Source organism: Mercenaria mercenaria, unplaced genomic scaffold (genome assembly GCF_021730395.1).
Source record: "Mercenaria mercenaria strain notata unplaced genomic scaffold, MADL_Memer_1 contig_2816, whole genome shotgun sequence".
Taxonomy (NCBI): Eukaryota; Metazoa; Mollusca; class Bivalvia; order Venerida; family Veneridae; genus Mercenaria; species Mercenaria mercenaria.
Genome location: NW_026460898.1, coordinates 1 through 20,196, shown reverse-complemented (window position 1 = coordinate 20,196; position 20,196 = coordinate 1). Strand labels below are relative to the sequence as shown.

The window sequence follows — 20,196 nt, the reverse complement described above, 5'->3', positions numbered from 1 at the left end:
TTGTGAATTTTATATCTGTAACGAAAGCCGGAAACGTTTTGCTTTAAGATTTGGGATACAAACGGAATAATATAGCCTTAAGTTTGAATTTCAAAAGTAATTCTGCTTGGTTTAAGAGTGACTTGAAAGTCAATGTCTTAAACAAAAGTTGTACTGCTCAAGGGGATCTTTCTGACAAAAAGGAGATAACCTCTTTTTAAATGTATGGAAAATATCAAATGTTGCTAAATCAATCACTGTTATGTTTTATTTATTTATTTATTTTTCCTCTACGGAATGTTATCACCTACATATTTTGATTACAATTTGAAAAGTCTCCATAAAAAGTACTTCCATTAATTACAAAAAAAAAAACAAAAAAAAAAAAAAAAAAAAAAAACAACAACAAAAAACAAAAAAAAAAAAAAAGACAAATTGCATGCATTTCACATTATAATGAAAATATTTTCAAATTATTTTTAAAGGTGTGAGCTCGAGCGTTCCGAAAAAGCGTCTACATAAATATGATTTCAGACAACCACTTACAATTATTTTTTCACTTATCACAATTAATCTGCCGCCAAATGTCGTATAATTTTATCTAAGTTCAAACAGATGCATAGGCACCTGAACAATAAATATAATACGTAACCAGAAATCGTATATGGAGGGGCGGAAGGGAGAAACGAGTCTCCGTCTGTTTTTTTTTTATTCATTTACTATTATAAAAATGATTAACAAGTCTAAAACCAAAGAACGTGAGTGTAAACTTCTTCATCAGAAAACAGTTGATTATTTGTGACTTAATAATTAGTCAAATGATGTAAAGTAGAATTATATGCCAGTGGGATTCACTTCTTTCGTTCAAATTACAGCAGATGTAAAGAATTACCACTACCAACATAATGTCGTAAACGGCTTCTTACTTATAACGTATCGCGTTTAGGCTAATGGTGAAAACAATATAATTTTGACATGATTTGATCACATACTTAGTGTATTGTTTTGTTTGCGAAGAAACAGAAGTGTTTCTGCATATGCGCGTAACAGGACGTTTTAAAGTAGAACTATTGTAGAGAGCGCTGCTTCTATTAGGTAAGGTGAAGTCGTTAACCAACACTTCCTATTTTATATGTTTGGCACTTAATAGGTCAAATTACCAACAAGTGTTTTTGTTTGCGTGTGTTCAGGATCAACGTCTTTTCAAACACTTTTCAGTCATATATAAAGCAGTGTCTACCTGTAGCAGTCAGTACATTGTCTAAATTTGTAGTGATCTCATCCAATCACATAAGCGCATAGTGCAAAGTGAATATGCTACTTGTACCATTTTTCTAGCCTTTCGTATGTCGCGGCAAGGGAGCAAACATGCAAAGTTCCGCGCTATAAACAGGCGCTCTACCTTTAAGCTACCTTGTAGGTGGTCGCATTACATCCAGAAACAATCCTCACTGGTCCGTGTGTTCCAGAATTTAAGAGCAACTGAAATTATTTTTACCCAAAACAACTCAACATTTTCCACTTGTTGAACTACATATTAACGCTTACTAAAAGAAGTTCGATGAAACAATATTAAACTATAGCTTCAAGAGTACTAATATCTGTCGGCAAGCCTCATTACCGCCCAATGCGCAGGTGCCCTCGGGACGGATATTTCTATCCGATTCGTAAACACATGACTGATGTTTTTTCTTGCATATCGTATAAATGTTAGCATTTTATTCTGGCAGACTTTTTTCTTGAATACAGTATTTTACAAGTAACAGGTAGACATACTTTCGTAGCACTCTTTCTTATAGTAGAGAGTGAACACAAAGCGCGGGAAATTAACGTCCGAAAGCAGAAGTGACGTCATCATGTTTTGCGTTACGCACAATAACAAAGTTCCACTTTAGTTGTATCATTTGTAGCGTAACGTTATGTTCTTACGGTAAACTAACGTATTTTGAATCGAGAAATATACTATAAGGAACGGAGAGAAACTAAAAAGGTGGGTTTTGCCGGCATGGGTAAAATCACCGGAAACGCCAGTCCGGTATGCAAGAATAGATGATCATTTTTGGCCTATAACAAATTTACTAACATAAGGTAAGTGACAAAAAATGCTTGGAAATATCGAAATAAGTATTAAAGAATTGACACAAAAATATTATAGTAAAAGTAGAGTTTAGGCTTTGATTATTTTAGAGTTGACAAAATGAGGGAAGTGACGTTCAGCCATTTTCATTACCATAATTAGTAAGTGACATAATCCTTTGACAATCCCGGACTTATCACACAGTTGAACTTCATTTGACTTACCACAATTAGCCAAATGGCTTCCATCTCGACATCCTAATGGAAATCCTGCATTATCAATGTCATATTTACATTTTTGTGTAACTGGAAATGTCTGCCCATTCTGAGCACAAGGAAGCTCATCCTTATACGATGAATTCCTGTCTGAAACAGAAATTTATTACCGAATAAATCAGCTCTTTTGCAAGAACTAGATCTTCACGTAGATGAAATAGATTTACATGCCGATATTCACTTTCTAGTTAATTGATTACGACTAAATGCCGTAAAGATTTTTCGGAACTAAAATAGCTTATATAAAGAACATGATTTTTTTTATTTCAGATTTTATGTACACAGAACCTTGCGTGCAAATTAACATTACAGAATGTTCAAAAAGTTAACATTTGTGCCTCAGAACGCTTACTATGACCTACATAGAACATACGGAATCTGGATAATATAACTCAGCGCATCAGTAATTCGGTGTCGATTTTGTAGCATCGTCATATATTAAATATAATCTAGACAATAAAATCTGAGTCCTACACTGAAATAATTTTGTCAAAGGTTACACAGTTTTAACGGTTATTTCAATCTAACTATACAAAGAAAAATAAAATAGTACAATACAGAAAGAGGAATTCATGTAGGAGAATTACCCTTCTGTGATATCTTGTGATTAGGGGTAGGGTAGCGTAATGTAATATTACGAGAAACTGAATTCGGTGACCACTTTTGTACCTTAGATCGACAGAAAATAAAGTTTTCATCATTTTTTTTAGCTTTTTGTCAAATTCTTATGTTTTGGTTTACATCAATCATGTCTGAAGGAAACTTCTTATTTAAAACTCAACGTCATATTGATCACTCTGACGTCATTTAAACGCAATTTTCGACTCTAACGTTAAAATGATATACAAAAATTTTACATCACTAAAAAGACAAGTTAATTTGGAAATAGGATGAGTAATAAATCGATCGATTCATGTTAACAGAAAAAAAAGCTATTTACGGAAACAATCTGACGGACGTCAAATCAAGCTTCATCAAAATAGACGTAAAAAGGCGTATTTGAAGGCTTTCAGGGGAACAAGTAATGGAAATATCAACATAAAAAAAATTGCATTAAACGAGGAATATAGCTAATTCTAATCTGTGGAAAGCTTAAAATTTGATACAGTTATTAATACAAAATGACTGCCAATGGTGCTAAAAACATCCGATAATTTTTACAGTAAAACGCTCGTTTACAATATTTCTTTTCACTAAGACGAAACAACAGTATAATTAACTGATGATCTGTATATAGAATTAAGGTTCCAATACATCAAAGACATGAAAAATCATGCAAATTGTGCAAAACTCCCGATATCTGTTTCAGGAAAAACTGTCTATGCGCGATGACAGTATTTTCTTTTTGCTAAGATGCGACAACAGGAAAAAAATTGCCTTTTTTGCGGAAGTAGGAAGAGCTCTCAGCTGTTCTTACCTTAAGGCCCTGCTTACTGTCGCAAATAGACCGGTCCATTATTCAATTTAGGCAATACCATTTATTATTCAAAGGGGTGTTTACTGAAAATTTACTGACTGAATAGCGAACAGTAAAGACGGATGTGCAGGCTGATCTTGGTCTGCACTGGTCACAAAGGCAGAATCGCTTGCCGGCAGCAGGCAATGACACTTGAATGTTGTTTTAATTTTAATTAATGAAGATCTGTGTAATTCGTAGAAGATGCTTCGAGAAAGTATGTAAATAATACGGTATCAGGGCTTTCCCCAATAAATCTTCATCTGATTACAGTAGGTAATCTCTAAACAAAAATTATGTTTTCCCCCAATTCTGAATCTAAAATTCTCAAACTATTTTTACGTTTAAGGTTATTGCTGTTTTTTTGCTGTTTTAAAATAGCTTTTCTAATTTATGTTGTATATTTTGGTTGGTAAAATAAAAGCAATTCATTAATATTTGAAAAAAAAAAAGAAAAAAAAACAAAAAAAAAAAAAAAAAAAAAAACACTTTTACGAAGATTTTGGTAATTTGCAAATTTTCCCAATTATTTTAATATCCGAAAGCATTTATTCAATCCTACTGGTGATGGTGGCACTCCTAAATTGATGAAAAAAGGCCTGTGTATCATGCAGTCACAAGGGTTGTATAACATGAATAGATACATTTTTCGTCAGAAGCTTTTTAATTTTTATCTTATATGAATTAGTATTGCATGTACCTGCTTTACTGTCAGTGCATATTGCAGGCCCTATCTGTATCATTCTGCAAACATCACGCGAACATCCAATCAATCTATAGGCTTCTTTGGTTCTGAAACTATCAAGTGTAACTTCGTTATGAGGCGGACCAAAATAGCGAGTGACAGATCTGTTGTCGACTAAGACGTCAGTGCAGTTCTCATTATATACCGTCGGACGCAGATCATAAGAAGTACCGTGCATACTGAAAAAAAAAGTTTCATTTCTTAACTGATGAGAATTTTCTACATTTAGATTTATATTTGAATTGAATAATTCAGTGAACGATGCATACTTGGTGTTCATGAATTACGCAAAATATGCTCTGGCATTAACTAATATGATTAACGAAATGACAAGAAATGAGGGATCTCGTTACATAATAAATCATAGTCCTAATCAGTCTCACACCTGTTGCGATTCCTATATATATGCAAATGTCGAGGTGCATGAAGGATCACCTTAAAACAAACTTTTGAAAAATCATAAGCCTCTGAAATACCTGTAAGCTGGATCGAATGTATATATGTTACAACCACATTGATCAGTCAGAGCCGTGTTAAGTTTACTGTATTCGCATATCTTCTTGATCTGAAAAATAGCTACATGTACGTGTGATGCTGCTTATAGCACTAAAAAGGCAAAAATTTACTTAAGATGTATGGACACGCTTACCAGCTAACCTTCTATATTCTAGTATACAAATTTCCAATTGCTAGAGCATACTTCAGGACCGGTATTTTAGGTCTGTTATTTTACATTTTCTTGAAGTCTTAGAATAGTTTCAGTGTTGAACAAAATTAAAAGAATTCGGCCATGTTTAATCCAAGAATAAACTTTTTTTTCTGAGATAGTGCAGATTTCATTTAATGTGCAAGGAACCTTAATGCACAAGAAACAATGTTTTAGCTTGATACCAAGTCGTTTTAAGTTTTTAAAGCATTTTTTAATGTATGTCAACGCGTCAAATTTCAAAATAGCTGTCGCGACATGTTTTCGATTTGTTTTTCTCACTGGAGCTTAGTTCTGCTTAATTTTATCTCTGACTGCTAGAAATTAGCATAAATAAGGCCCCAGTTTGGTACATTCTGAAAACAACAGGGTCATGATGACGCTATATGGCTCATGTGTTAAACTTGGCCTTAGAATCATCAAGTTGAAAATTCTGACCAAGATTCAAGAAGACATAAATGTGTCATAAATGTGGGCTCTACGGTGTTAACAAGTTTTGTCCTTTGATTAGAGCGGGTGACCTAGTTTTTGGCCCGGCATGACCCAGTTTCGATCTTGGCCTAGGAATCATCAAGATAAACATTCTGACCAAGTTGAAAGAAGATAGGGTCGTAGATGTAGCGTCTGGAATGTTAACAATCATTTCCTTCAATTTGAGCAGGTGACCTAGTTCTTTGCCCTAGGTGACCCAGTTTTAAAATTGTTGTCATAGGGATTATTATTAGTAGTACATGTATTTTTATTATTATTTACCAGATTTTTATACCGCTCTTTTCATCCATAAAATAAACATTCAAAAGCGCTGTATAAACTACATTTCACAGAATGATATGGACACACAATACAACACAAAATTATATCAACAATAAAATGTATTTACAACAGTAACACTCGTAAACAGTTTCTATTGCAACGTCATATAAAGTTTGTTTCTAAGTGCAAAGTTAGTTTCAATAGACCTTTAAGAAAAAGTGTGTTTTTAATGATCTTTTGAAAGCATCCAAGCTTTTAGCGTCTCTAATGGTAATCGGAAGAACATTCAAAAACTTCGGTGCAGCTGATGAAAAACTACGATCACCGTACCTCACAGTTTTGCTTTTTGGAACAACTAGTTGTTTTGAGTTGTTCTTGAATCTCAAATTTCTTGCTGGGTGATAGAGTTCCAGCAAGTCTTTAACATAGATCGGTGATTGGTTATGCAATGCTTTATATGTGTGAACTAGAATCTTAAAATCCACTCTGTGAGTAAATGGTATCCAATGCAATTCTTTTAATACCGATGTAACGTGATCATACCGCGATATTCTCGTTATGATTCGAGCTGCAGTGTTCTGAAGATTTTGAAGTCTATTCAGCAAGGTTTTCGGAACACCATACAAGAGCACATTGCAATAATCATTGCGTGAAGTAACGAGTGAATTTACTAGTGATTTTGTAGCATCTGTTTTTAGATATTTCCTGATGTTGCCTATTTTATCAACAAACTGAGTTAATATGTTTTTCCATGCTCATTTCGGAGTCTAGAAAAGCACCAAGATTCCTTAAACACTTGGATGGTGTAATTTTCTCTTCTCCAATTTTCACAGAAACCGATTAAATATGTTTTTCATTTCTTTGAGAGGTAAATACAATGACTTCAGTTTTATCGGTATTTATTTTCAACATGTTGCTGTTCATCCAAGATACAATTTCTACGAGACAGTTTTCAACACAGCGTAAAGCATCCTTCTGAGAGACCGGATTTGTTGGTTTGAAAGATAAATAAAGCTGTCGATCGTCGGCGTAAAAATGGTGATTTAGTCCATTTAGTTGCATATTGTACCAACTGGTTTAGTGTACATTGTGAAAAATTTCGGTCCGAGAACGGATCCCTGTGGGACACTGTATGTCATTTGCACTGGTTTTGACAATTCACTATCTATTGTCACAGTTTGGTAGCGTCGCTCACATATGAAGTTATCCATTCGAGTGGTTTCCCAGCGATACCAAAGTGGTCATAGAGGCGGTGTAATAGTGTCTTGTGGTTGATGGTATTAAAAGCAGCTGATAAGTCAAGCATCACTAGCATTGTTATATCATTTTGGTCAAGGGAGTTGAGAATGTCATTTTGAACCTTCAGTAATGCAGTCTCAGTGGAATGAAATTTTCTGTATGCAGACTGGTGCTCTTCGTGGAGACTGTTCAAAGACAAGTGGCTTTCCAAACGAGCATCGACTACATTTTAAAGTTTTTTAGACACGTACGGTAAATAAGAGACAGGTCTATAGTTCTTCAGAACATTTGCATCTAGATCTGACTTTTTGATGAGTGGTCTGATCAAAGAACTTTTGAAGGATTTCGGTACATATGCTTTCTCCAAAGAATAATTTTGTTTTTAGTGAGAGATGGTAGCAGTTCTTCTAAGCATTCTTTCAAAAGCCATGTCGGAAGTGGATCTAGCTCACACGATTTACTTGCAGATTTTGAAATAACTTTTTTTCACTTCGTCTTGTGAGACTGGAGTAAATTCAACAAGTTTATCTATTTGCGTGTTCGAAATTTTCTCGGTGGTAACCGCACCGGTTTGTAATTCTGTTTCTGACCTAATTTTATTTCTTATTCCATCAATTTTAAAGGTAAAGAAATCGCTGCAATTTTGCGCTAGTTCTTTGGAAGAGGAAGATGTTGGCAGCACAGTCTCCTCGTCTTTACCAAGAAGATTCATTGTCACTTTGAATAAAGTTTTCTGATCGCGTCCGCAGGACTCTATCTTTTCAGAATAGAAGTTAACACGTGTTTGTTTCAGCAATTTATTCACTGAAGCACAGTGATTTATGTATATCCCATGATCTGCTGTCATATTTGCTTTTCTCCATTTGCGTTCAAGTTTTTGTTTAAAATGTTTGGCTTCGTGTAGTTTCTTCATTATACCATGGACAATTCGGTCTAAGCACTATTGTTTTTAAATTAGTAAGCCAAGGGGCGTGCTGGTCAACGAGTGATATCAAACTGTTGTTTAAGGTTTCCACGTGCTCGTCAAGAAATTAACATATTCGTGTCAAAAATCTCCAAAGATTTTATTTCGTTTTTAAATGATTGAATGTCGATAGATCTCATCTTTCGGAAGGTTACAGTTTTCCTTATTGGAGCAGGTTTTTCCTTCTCGAATATGAAATAACACAGCGAAATGGTCACGTGATATCTTCCCATCAAAATCAGATAGTCCTGGGTCAGTAACTTCTATATTTGATACAATATCTTCAGTGTCTCTTGTGATAAGAACATCCAAAGTATGTCCTGCAACATGCGTTGGTTCTCGAACATGTTGTTCCATACCAGATGTTTCTAGACAGCTGTTAAACTTGGAAGCATCACGATCCATAGGTATGTCTAGATGAAAGTTTAAATCGCCAACAATAACTATTGGCTTGTCAATGGTTGCGTATTTTGAAAGAAACAGGGGCCATTCGTCCTGAAGGAATTTATTAGTACTGAAACCGTTCTTTTGTGATGGTGGTGGTCTGTATACGACTGAAAGTCGCAATGAGTTCTTATTTGTAGAAATGTTACAATCAATGTGCTCAAACTTTGAGTAGTGTCCATCACCGGAAGATGTCAGCATTTTAAATTCTATATTCGACTTATAAATAACAGCAACTCCACCTCCGCGCGTTTTCCCAGGACGAGGGACTTGCTTCATGCACCCACCAGGAACAAGCTCACTACTGCATGTTTTTCCACGGTATTGTCAAGCCATGTCTCTGTGATGGCAACAACGTCGAAATCGTGCGAAAGGATAAAATCACAAAGAGGTACTGTTTTGTTTTTGACAGATCTTGGGTTTATAGAACATACTTTTAGTGTTTTCTGACCTTTTGTTTTTTTAGAGATTCACATTTTGTCTTTGTAATATTATTCATATTATATTCATTATCATTCGTATTTGAGAAACGTCTTTTTTGAATCACAGCGGGAATTTCTTGTGGTAAAGTTTGCAAACTATTTTCCTTCACTCCTTGATTATTATCCCATGTCCTTCTCACACGATTTCGACCACCTCTTTTTCCTCTATTGTATTTTTGAATGCGTAATTGCTTGGTTTGTTCTATGACAATAGGCTTAAGTCGACTACCCTGGGCAATCACTGATTTTCCAATATTGTATAAAGTTGATCTTTCATATTTAATCCGAATTAATACGTGTTCACTCATCATTGGTGTAGGTAAAACGCACATGTATAAAATGTCACAATATTAACAACTTTTGCTTTTAAAATTCAAATTTTTTTAAAAAGCACACAATGAATCCAAGAAGTAAACACAAAAAAACACAATTCCAGTTATTTTCTGCTCACAACTTCCAAATTTCAATATTCTACATAAAGCAGAAACACTTGAAAATAATCAAAACTCAGGAGCTCAGAAATATGCAGCCTACATCTGGCGCAATACCATAACGGTTCAATCATCAACTTATATATATAGATATATATATTGAAGATAAACGTTTGAACAAAGTTTCACGAATAGGGTCATAAACGTTGCCTCTGTTTTTACCCCACATGACTCAGTTTCGAACTTGGCGAAGAGATCATTAGCATTCTGTGCAGGTTTACATCACATCAAAGCATAAATGGAACCGATATATAACCGGAAGCGCCAGAATTGAAAAGTTTGCCCGTTTCAGGAGCGGTAAAGCTAGATCATAATTATAACGGAATCTAGCCAGCTTTAAAATGGAACCAATATCTTATTGTTACTATAGTAAGGTGTAAATGTGGTTAAATCGAATGTATAATGTCACTTCTACAGAGTTCACAAGGTAATAATTTACAAACTTTGGCTCTTTTTTGGGTCAATTAGGGGTCGTAACTCCAGAACCTATGATAAGATCTGACAGATTCGTGATAAAATTCAAAACCTATGATTGGTAAAAATATTTTGCAAGTTTCCCTCAAATCAAAAAATAAATGAAGCCTCTATACGGCTGCAAAAGCCAAAATAGCAAATTTGGCCATTTAAAGGACGGACGGGCGGAAGAAGGGTGATCACAAAAACTTACCTTGTCACTATCTGAGCTAAAAATACATCCAAAACAGTGAAAGTTTTATATTTCATTTTTAACTGATTTAACAGAAAAAATATATTAGTTTTGTTATTTTCCATAAAATTCAAATCAAAGTAATCCATTTCAACCCTTATCAGACCAGATTTCATTCTTTTAAAATGTCTCTTTTTTGTTAAGGTATTAGATCACTAATAGAGAACCTCCTTTTTGAAGAGTATTCAATTCCTACCATAAACCTACTTTTACTGCAATTCTTAGGGGGGCATAGATTCAAGCCCTACTGGGACCATTTTTTTTATTTTCCTTCTTTTTCTAGTAAGTTTTTAAAAATATTGAGTTACACGCGGTGAAAGTTCTCTATTTTACTTTCACTCATAGATTATATATTGGGGAAGAAATTTAGGTAGGTTTTACCTCTGCCCTAAGGTTATTTTTAAATGAAGTAAGCAAAATTCAAAACAGAAACACACCATTCGACCTTATGTTTTCAATGTTGAAGTATGAATTCTGTCACATTAAATCCGTTTACTTGAGGCACCATAGAAAAAATGATATTGACATTTTAATTTTGTGTTTTATAATTGTTTACCAATAGTTTGATGTTTCTTTTATTAAAATTAATGGTAAAATGAGTTCTCTGCAAACGTTTTGGATAGATGCTATCACTTTGAAATTTGTCTCTACTTGAGCTTGAGGAGATACCATAAGTTATCCAAATTTATAAAAAACGGCACGGTAAAAGTTGTTTAAAAACTGCAAAATAGTGCAAAACACGGTTTCCTTTCAGAATATACCAAGCAAAGGCCATTTTGTAAACATTACTATTAGTGATCTAATACCTTAAATATAAATTGACAAATTTGTTATGGATGCAGCATACATCAAGACCCATTTGAATGTCTCATACTTACTTTTAAGTTATCTCTGTCAAAACTCTTCAATAACGCCTACGAATTTTCTTTCTCAAATATATCATGTTTACCACTAAAGAATACAAAACCATGTATTCAGCTCTCAAGGGTTGAGAAAAATATCCAAGGAAAATACACTTTGATTTAGTTATAGCATCAAACATGACGTTATAAATGGCGTAATAATGGCGTATCCGTGCTTCTTGTGTCAACAATTTACCGTTTAAAACAATGTTCGGCTTCTATGTCTAAAAATATTGCCAATCACTAAAAAAGGTATATGTAGATAATAGAATAATTTCATTAACGCAGTTCCATGACTTGCAATGATGCATCCAACTCCTGACGCGTTGGCCAGACAGGACTACAAGGCCAAATCCCATTCGACTTGACTTTTTAACTCTTCACCTTTATAAGCTTTGATACTGTCACAATTTCTTAGATAAAAACGCGTACATTTGACAATTACAACTGTTTCATTTATATTACCGACTGATCATTTTCACTGTATAAAAGTAATGTATGTTAACATATTAATAACCCCATTTCGATTTTTTTTCTGTTTGTTCATTAATATAAACATTGGTTAACGAAGGGGATTTCTGGCAAAAAATATGCTTGAATTCTAGCATAGAATTACATGTTGGTTATCATGACAACAGAAGCGCGCATCAACAAAAAGAAAAAGAACTAGATTGATAAAATACACATCAAATAATGACAATGTGAAAATTTTAGGAAACTTGAAGGTCATACCTGCCAAACTTACTACAATATATTATAGTTTGTTAAGTCATTACAGAGAATGACTGTTAGAAGCTTCTTCAGTTGAGCTATTCACCCGCTATATATACGAAGCAAGGACATGAGCGTAAAGTATCGATATACTTCATGCAAAATAATCGCACAGCTACTTCAATATTTTGAAAATAATCAAACAACAACAAATTGTAGGACAAACGGTTGTCTTGTATGAAAATTGATAAAGACTTATCAAACATATTTAATATGTTGCTAAATCTAAAATAATAATATTTATATTCGCCTGGGATTAATTTTCGAGTATTTCGCGCTCTAAACAGTTCGCGAATTTAAGACCGCGCTATCAGTTGATCAGTTAGTACATACAGTCAAACCTGTGTTAAAGACCACCTCTGAACAGAGACCATCTGGCTCTTAAGACCACATGTTTTGTTTCCAATTTTAGCATTTGCAGTGTATCTTAATCTGTGAATAAAGACCACCTCCTAATAAAGACCACATTTTGGCTCTACCAAGGGTGGTCTTTATAGACAGGTTTGACTGTAGAAATATAAATGTATTTTCTTTTGAAATAAATGTAAGACTTCCGTATTTCAATTTTTCTCAAAACTATACCGTTTATCGATATATTTGATTAAACGTTGTTTTGATAAAAACTTATTTAATTTTATCCAAATGGAGTATGAAATTTAATTATATTAAATAGTTTATTGGTAACTATTTACGAACGCTTTGGTTGCTTACGCTAAATTTATATCGTTGTCATCGTCGAACAAGTGATGTGAAATATACCTTTTCATTCATCATTTAATCATTGACATAAAACTATATAATTATCTAAATACATTTAATTGTATTTACTTTATCGTCGTCCATCTCTGATTCATGTGGATAAAATGAAAACTTAACAGCAGTAACTACCTTTATACTTAGAGCCTCATTTATATTTGAAGTGCAACGGTGGGGGATACCTTTCGCCACCGGATAACTTTCTGTCGCAAATTTTCTATATGTTTCGCGTCCGTTAACGCGTCCCTTAAAGCTTTACGGTGTAGTGTGTCTGACACATAATGTATACACATTTCAACAGTACTGACCATAATTCTGATGATTCCATTTTTTTTACCAATTCACAATGTTGATAATGATATGAATAGATTATTACGTGAAACTTCCTGGATTCATCGGTTAAATTCTGTTTATCAATCCACCAGCGTATAATTTAATGTGTGAATACAGTTTCCATTGAAATTGTAATGGCCGTTATATACTAATACTGTTACAATATTCCTGCAGCTTCGATATAATAATTGTATAGTATGATATTTAATATATTTTCTGACTTTAAAAATGTAATTTCCATCAATTTAATATTTGATTGCTTTTTTATTAGCTCCCCTTATTTTTGCCCTTAGGTCCCCGTTTCCCCCGTTTGACTTAAGTTTTTCTTTATTTTGTATTTCCTTTTCCAGTTTTTATCTCTTTTTTATGTCTGTAATTATATACATATGTGATTAGCTTTTAAAAAATTATTTATAATAATGTCATTATCATTACCATCATATTTACAAAGTATTGTTAATTTTCGCATATGCCTAACGTGTATAAATCAAGCGTGTAGATATGTTGGGTTTTACTTTTTCTCTACCTCTTATTGAAGAAATATTTTTTTCGATAAATACCCTCTATATCACTATGCTCCATATCTATATATACATTAATACAAATATATTATATATTTGCGTGTTGTGTCACGTTGAAATTCGCGCACAAAAAGGCTTGAAATCGCTTGCATTGTACTTTGTTATTTCTGACAAAGAAATAAAAGTCGAAACTAGTAAAGAATGTGTTGTCTTGGTAATTTTAAATCCTTTTGATCCAGAAAATTCTGTCAAAATTGTTCTTCAAAATCCGAACGTTTAACTAATTTATTAAGAAACTCAAAAATTCATTTGAAAAATTAAAGGCCATACTCATGAGTGGACTAGTTCTTTTGACACAGAATTTTGAAAAAAAAACACATTTAAGTAAGCAGTGATGTTTGTGCTGGTGGGGTATTGTTACAAGAGCGCAGCTCTTGAATTAATCATCTTGTCTGTTATATCCCAAAAACGTTCAATTAACATTAAAGGAATTACTCTACTATTGAAAAAGTGTGTCTAGCTCTTATTTTGACCACAAGGCACTTTAGAGTATATTTAAGTGCGGTCATGAACTCTCACTTTCATTTAAATGAAAAGTAAAGTAAAAGTCAGAGATCGTTGAGGCGGAGTCTTGCCCCAAGAATATAACTTTGGGTATCCAGCATATTTAGGGCAAAGATTACTTTTCACCAGACGCCCTATCTAGGATTTGAACCAAAGATTCACATCTTGTTAAAAAGAGTGTTATTTAACATATGTACTATATTTGTAAGTATGACATATTGATATATGAGGCATTCAGATTCTTTTTCATGCATTGTGTATGTATCATTCATGTTATGTTGTGAAATTCAAAGACGTTTTATTACACAAAACTTTGTTTTTCTTCATGTGAGGATAAGCTATATATGTGCCATTTCCCTTTTAGGCTTAACTTTCTTGGTAAGACCTTGTTAGTTTTAAGTCGTCGTGTAAATAAGTTCTTTTTATTCTATGGCATTCAAAAATATTCTACCACAATACTGATATTTGAGGTATAGAAATAATTTTTAAAGTCTACATTGTTCTTGGTTTTTCCAGTTTGTTCTGTTTACTCTACGTGTTACATGAAAGGTCTGGAACCTTCCATCAAATAGGGTTTTGGCTGAAGACAGGGGGGAAATTACAGTTATATATAATCATTGACTTAAAAAGGTTATCTGAGAAGAGAGGTTTTATAATCTTTGGAAATACTTAAATAATATTTGATTTTTGAATTATTTGAAATTAGACACCTTCGATTTAAATTTGACCAGGAAAGGAATTTAATTATTTTTGCACATTAGATTGAAAATTGAATTTTACATTTTTAATGTATTTGAATTGCTACTTATATGAATAAAATTTGCTTTTTATTAAAATAGTTGCTGGTTTGTTTTTCTGAAAATTTTACTTAGTGTAAACCCTGAAATATAGCCATATAAAGTAACGATATCACTTGGACATGAAGGTATATGCTGAATAACAACCTACCTGTTGTACACAGTCGTATCGGTCGGATAGGTAAATCACATCATCTCCCTTTTCCAAATTTCTGCGGCCGACTATTCCACGTAATTTTCCAACCATATCAAGGGCATCAAATATAGTATATGCTATATCGTTATCTTGGAAATCATCGAAATTGCACTGTACCGTTATATCTTCTACAAAATATAAGAAAGAAAGAATTTAAACAATAATGATGAAATAGAATGAAAAGCAAACTCAAAACATGCGAAACAGGGACTTGTGATATAAAGTACAATCGGGCAACACAATTAAAACAGGGTTAGTCTATCCTACATATCTCATATCTAAAGAAAGAAAATATGTATTAGTACCGGTAATGTATTTTCCGTTCCTTCTGTATCCTGCGTTCCACCATTCTCTGCACGAACTATATACTTCTTTGCGACAGAAGTCTTCATCAGACCCGTCTTCGCAATCCACATAATTATCACATTTCAATCTCTTTGGAATACATCTGAGAATATCACAGTGAAATGCTACATCTGACTGACACGTATCTGTAATTGAAAAATATGAGGTGAGGATAGATTTCTCTGATGCACGGAACACCCTATAAACAAGAAGATAAGCATTGTTGCAGTAATACCTCTTGATTTAAATTACTTGCATCCAGGCTTTCTTATCTATCAGGCCACTCTGTCATTATGTAAGAGTTTAATGCAATTTCATATCAATAAACAAATTTATAAAGATATGTTTATCTCACGATTTTTCCTAAATGATTAGTAAAATTGAGCAGAAGTATTTAGGAAGGAATATCAATAGGTGGGCTTATGGTCTAATGGTGATACACTTGACTGTCGATCAAGAAGTCCGGGATTCGAATCCCGGTCCTGGCTCTGGACATTTCTGAGATACCTAAGAGACCTTTACTTGTTCTTCCAAGGAAGGACGGCTTCGCGTGTATCGGTGATATACACTGGGCACGTTAAAGAACAAGACTGTCTATTCACAAAAATCTAGGCTAGGTTAAGCGGACAGACCTTTATATAAAAAGGATTTCTACCTATCTATTCTGGGAGCTTTATTTCATTCTGTTCCTCTGGTCAGATCACTCTGTGTTTGGCTAGTAGTGGATGTGTATGGCTGCGTTTGGTAATATGTAAAGTGCCTTTGAACATGTCTATCATGAAAAGGGCGTTATGAATCTGCTATAATGATAATTCTACTACGACGACTACTACTACTACTGCTACTACTACTACTACTACTACTAATAATAATAATTATTATTATAATTATAGTAATAATCATAATAATAATGATAATAATATACCACAATTATCTTCATCAGACCCATCTAAACATTGTCTTACGGCATCACAGCGTTGTTCATTCGTAATGCATTGTCCATTGTCACATGTATATTCGGAAGAGGAGCACAAGTCATGGTCTTGAAAAAAAGAATATCAAGAGTTCATGTTAAACATATGAATATATTTTTAATTAAGAGGTCTGGGACAGACACCATTTCATGATTCAGTCAGACATTATCGCTTTCGAAATGGTACTAGCATTTTCTATCACAAAAAATAAAGAGATTGATGCTTATTAAAAATGTGGCTGATAAGAAAGCCAGACCAAACCTATGTTTGCACAAGGTCACAGCCAGAGTGTCGGTAAAGGATTAGGAGTACAGTGCAACCTCTGTGTGCAACACCCTTTGGGAATACAAATATTGACTCTTGTGTAGAGGTTGTTGTTCTGGAGAGGCAAATTTGATAGTATATTTCAGCATAGCGAAACTCTGATGATGTTGTTACAGAGAGGTTTTTGCTTAAGAGGGGCCGCTCTGGAGAGGTTGTACTGTAATTATAAAAGAGGAAAGACTTATCACTGTTTGATAAACCTTTTACCACATACTTTCAGATAAATAACTTAATTGTCTGAATCATTTATTTGCACAAAATATCAACGGTATTGATTTATCAACAGATCTCAGGGAATAATGACGTCAAATATGACGCCACATATTTTGGCGATCCTATAAACGGTTATAATGTCGGCTTTTCATTGTTTTGTCCCTTCACGGTAATTAGGCCTGGGTATCAGGACTCTGTCCTAGGAAATATTTTATTTTCATTATAAGATATACAATGATTTAATGTAATACTAACCTGGAAGAAAACCAATCATTTTACACAAATTGTTTTGTGTATATATGTTACACGATATGTTAAGTAAAGAATGTAAGGATGTGGACAAGTTGTAATGGTCTAGTGCTAAAAAAAGAAATCTATGGATTGTTAAATGGTTCAACTGAACATTAAATAATATATTTCATTTGATTTAAAATATACTCATATATGTTTCTATGCTAATCTTATACTCGCTTGTTTGAATTTTCAACCGTCTATTACACCCTAGTTAACTCCATGTAAGTCTAGTGATGTTATAAAGAATAAATGAACAATTTCAAAAGTTAGGATTTAACATAATGAAAATAAGCATAGATAATTATATAGCTTATAGCAGAGATTGAAATAAAATAATAATAATAATAATAATAAAATCTTTATTTAATGAAGGTAACATACAAAGTGTACATAACATGAAAATGAAACGTAACCTTATTTTCAGTACGGCCTTCAGTTAACAACAACAACGATACACATGTATACAAACATTTACGGTAAATTTCACAAAATCATATTTAAAAAAAAAAAAAATAATATTAAAAAGAAAAACGATTAGAAGCTTCCCATTCATCCATCCGACAGACACTACTCACATAATTATAAGACTATTAAAGAGAAAAAAACGAACAACAGCAAAACAAAATAATAATAAAATAACTGACATCATGATATGTAAAAACTGTAATAATATAATTATTTTAAGCACTGGACTGTAACATGAACAAATGTCGTTTGATATTATTTTTGAATGTTTGTAATGTATTTGATTCCTTAATTTCAGCAGGTAATTTATTCCAAATATTAACGCTGAAGTACGAGAATGAATCTTTAAGATAATTTGTACGAGGCGTTATACGCAAAACAAGATCTCTGTGAGCTGTTGATCGTAGATTATGCAATTTATTATTTGAGACACTTAATATTTCAGTCATGTAGATCGGTACCATATGCATAGATTTGTAAACCATCACAGCTGTGTGATATTTTACCCTGTTACTAAATTTAAGCCATTTTAGATCATTAAAAAGTTCTAATGTAGGTGACCTTATCGGTCTGTTAAGTATAATCTTGGCCGCTCTTTTTTGTATTACTTGCACTCTATTTATGTAACATTTTGTATCTTTTTCCCGAATAGTACAACAATAATCGAGAATGGGAAGGATATATGCAATTTTTGCATTCAATTTTTTACATACATTGTCTATCTGAGCATGCCAATTTAGTGTATTATCTAGATAAATACCTAACATTTTTTTTTGCACTGTAACTTTTAATTTTAGAGCATTACATTTCTTTACTTTCATCGAAGAACCGATTATCATATATTTCGTTTTCTTTGGGTGTAAATACATGTTGTTTAGAATACACCATTCATTGACGTAGTCGAGGTTTTATTGTAAAGTGTTTTGAATTTCATCTAACTGATAACCGGAGTTATGCAGTGTAGAGTCATCAGCATATAAGTCTATATTAAGTTCATGATGTATCATTGATATGTCATTGATATATATCAAAAACAATAAAGGTCCTAGAATAGATCCTTGAGGAACGCCCGATTTGATGGTAAGTATGTCTGATTGTAAGTTACCCACCTGGACTAACTGTTTCCTATTTGACAGATAAGACTTAAAAAGACTTAGTGTATTTCCAGAAAAATGGTATAATTTCAATTTGTAAAGTAATATTTCATAGTCGACAAGATCAAACGCCTTTCTTAAATCAAGAAAAAATGTTCCAATTATTTTTCCACTATCAATATCTTTAATCCAAACATCAATTAATCTAATTAATCCTGTATTGCAAGAATGATTTTTCCTGAATCCAGACTGTTTGTCGTGTATTATACTTGTATTTTGAAAAAATAATTGAAGATGTGTGGCTATGTGGCGCTCATATATTTTGGAAATGGTAGGTAGAATTGAGATTGGGCGATAATTTTCTGCAAGTTCTTTACTTCCTGATTTAAAAATAGGTAAGACACGAGCCTCTTTAAGTTTATCAGGGAAAATCCCAGAGTATATATTGCTATTTATAATTGATGTAATGCACGGAATAATAACATCCCAACAGTGTTTCAAAATTTTAGGCCCTATTCCATCGAGACCTGTAGATTTATGTGTATTTAGTTTAGAAATAATATCTTTTACTTCAAGTGTTGTTATATTGGGAATACTAAAGGCATGTTCTCCTAAGTGTGAAACAAGTGTCTCTTTCAGATCGGAGAAATTACTTTCAGAAAAAGAAGTTCTTTTAATAATACTTGAAATATTTATGAAATGCTTATTTAACTCATTTATAATGTTTAAATCACTTTCCAGCACTTTATCAGTAGTTTCAAGTTTAGACGGAATAGTGACATTTTTCCTTTGATTTAAGTTAGAAACATCTTTTAAGTTTCTCCAAACGTAGCAAGTATCTTTATTGTTTTCAATGGCTTTATTAAAGAAATTTTTCTTGGCTTTTTTTATCATGGAATTTACTTTAGTTCTCAATAACTTGTATTGATCAATGTCTCCATTGGCATGACAGGAGTCACGTGAATTTATCATTGTTTTTATTTCTTCCGTGAACCAGTCTGGTTGCTGCTCTCGTTTTACGCGTTTTTCTTTCATAGGCGCATGTTTCGACAAAACAGTATTTAAAACAGAGCAAAAGAAATCTAAAGACTGATTTGGATTAACAATAGTTTCAGTTATTTCAAGTCCAGAGTATAAATGGTCGCACTGAAAATTGTTTTCATCAAAATGTTTCAACATTCTATATTTTATTACTTTATGTACACCTTTCGGTTTAGAGCTATTTCTACCAATTGAACGCACCATGCAAACAGGAAAATGATCACTAATAGACAGTGATGGAACAAATACTTTTTTTTATATTATCAACATTATTTGCATATATGTGATC

At 33.0% G+C, this 20,196-nt stretch overlaps 1 protein-coding gene across 1 annotated transcript in view; it reads right to left on the bottom strand.

Annotated features, from left to right (window-relative positions):
• LOC128552456 (G-protein coupled receptor GRL101-like) overlaps window positions 1-16,544 on the bottom strand; it is a gene marked incomplete at its 5' end in the record, with an annotated part of 28,776 nt that extends 12,232 nt beyond the window's left edge. Inside the window, 6 exons of the mRNA XM_053533496.1 lie at window positions 2,281-2,421; window positions 4,488-4,711; window positions 5,009-5,097; window positions 15,113-15,285; window positions 15,463-15,701; window positions 16,468-16,544. Coding sequence (XP_053389471.1) covers window positions 2,281-2,421; window positions 4,488-4,711; window positions 5,009-5,097; window positions 15,113-15,285; window positions 15,463-15,701; window positions 16,468-16,544 — 943 coding nt within the window. The remainder of the gene's footprint in view (window positions 1-2,280; window positions 2,422-4,487; window positions 4,712-5,008; window positions 5,098-15,112; window positions 15,286-15,462; window positions 15,702-16,467) is intronic.
• Between the last annotated feature and the right edge of the window lie 3,652 nt (window positions 16,545-20,196).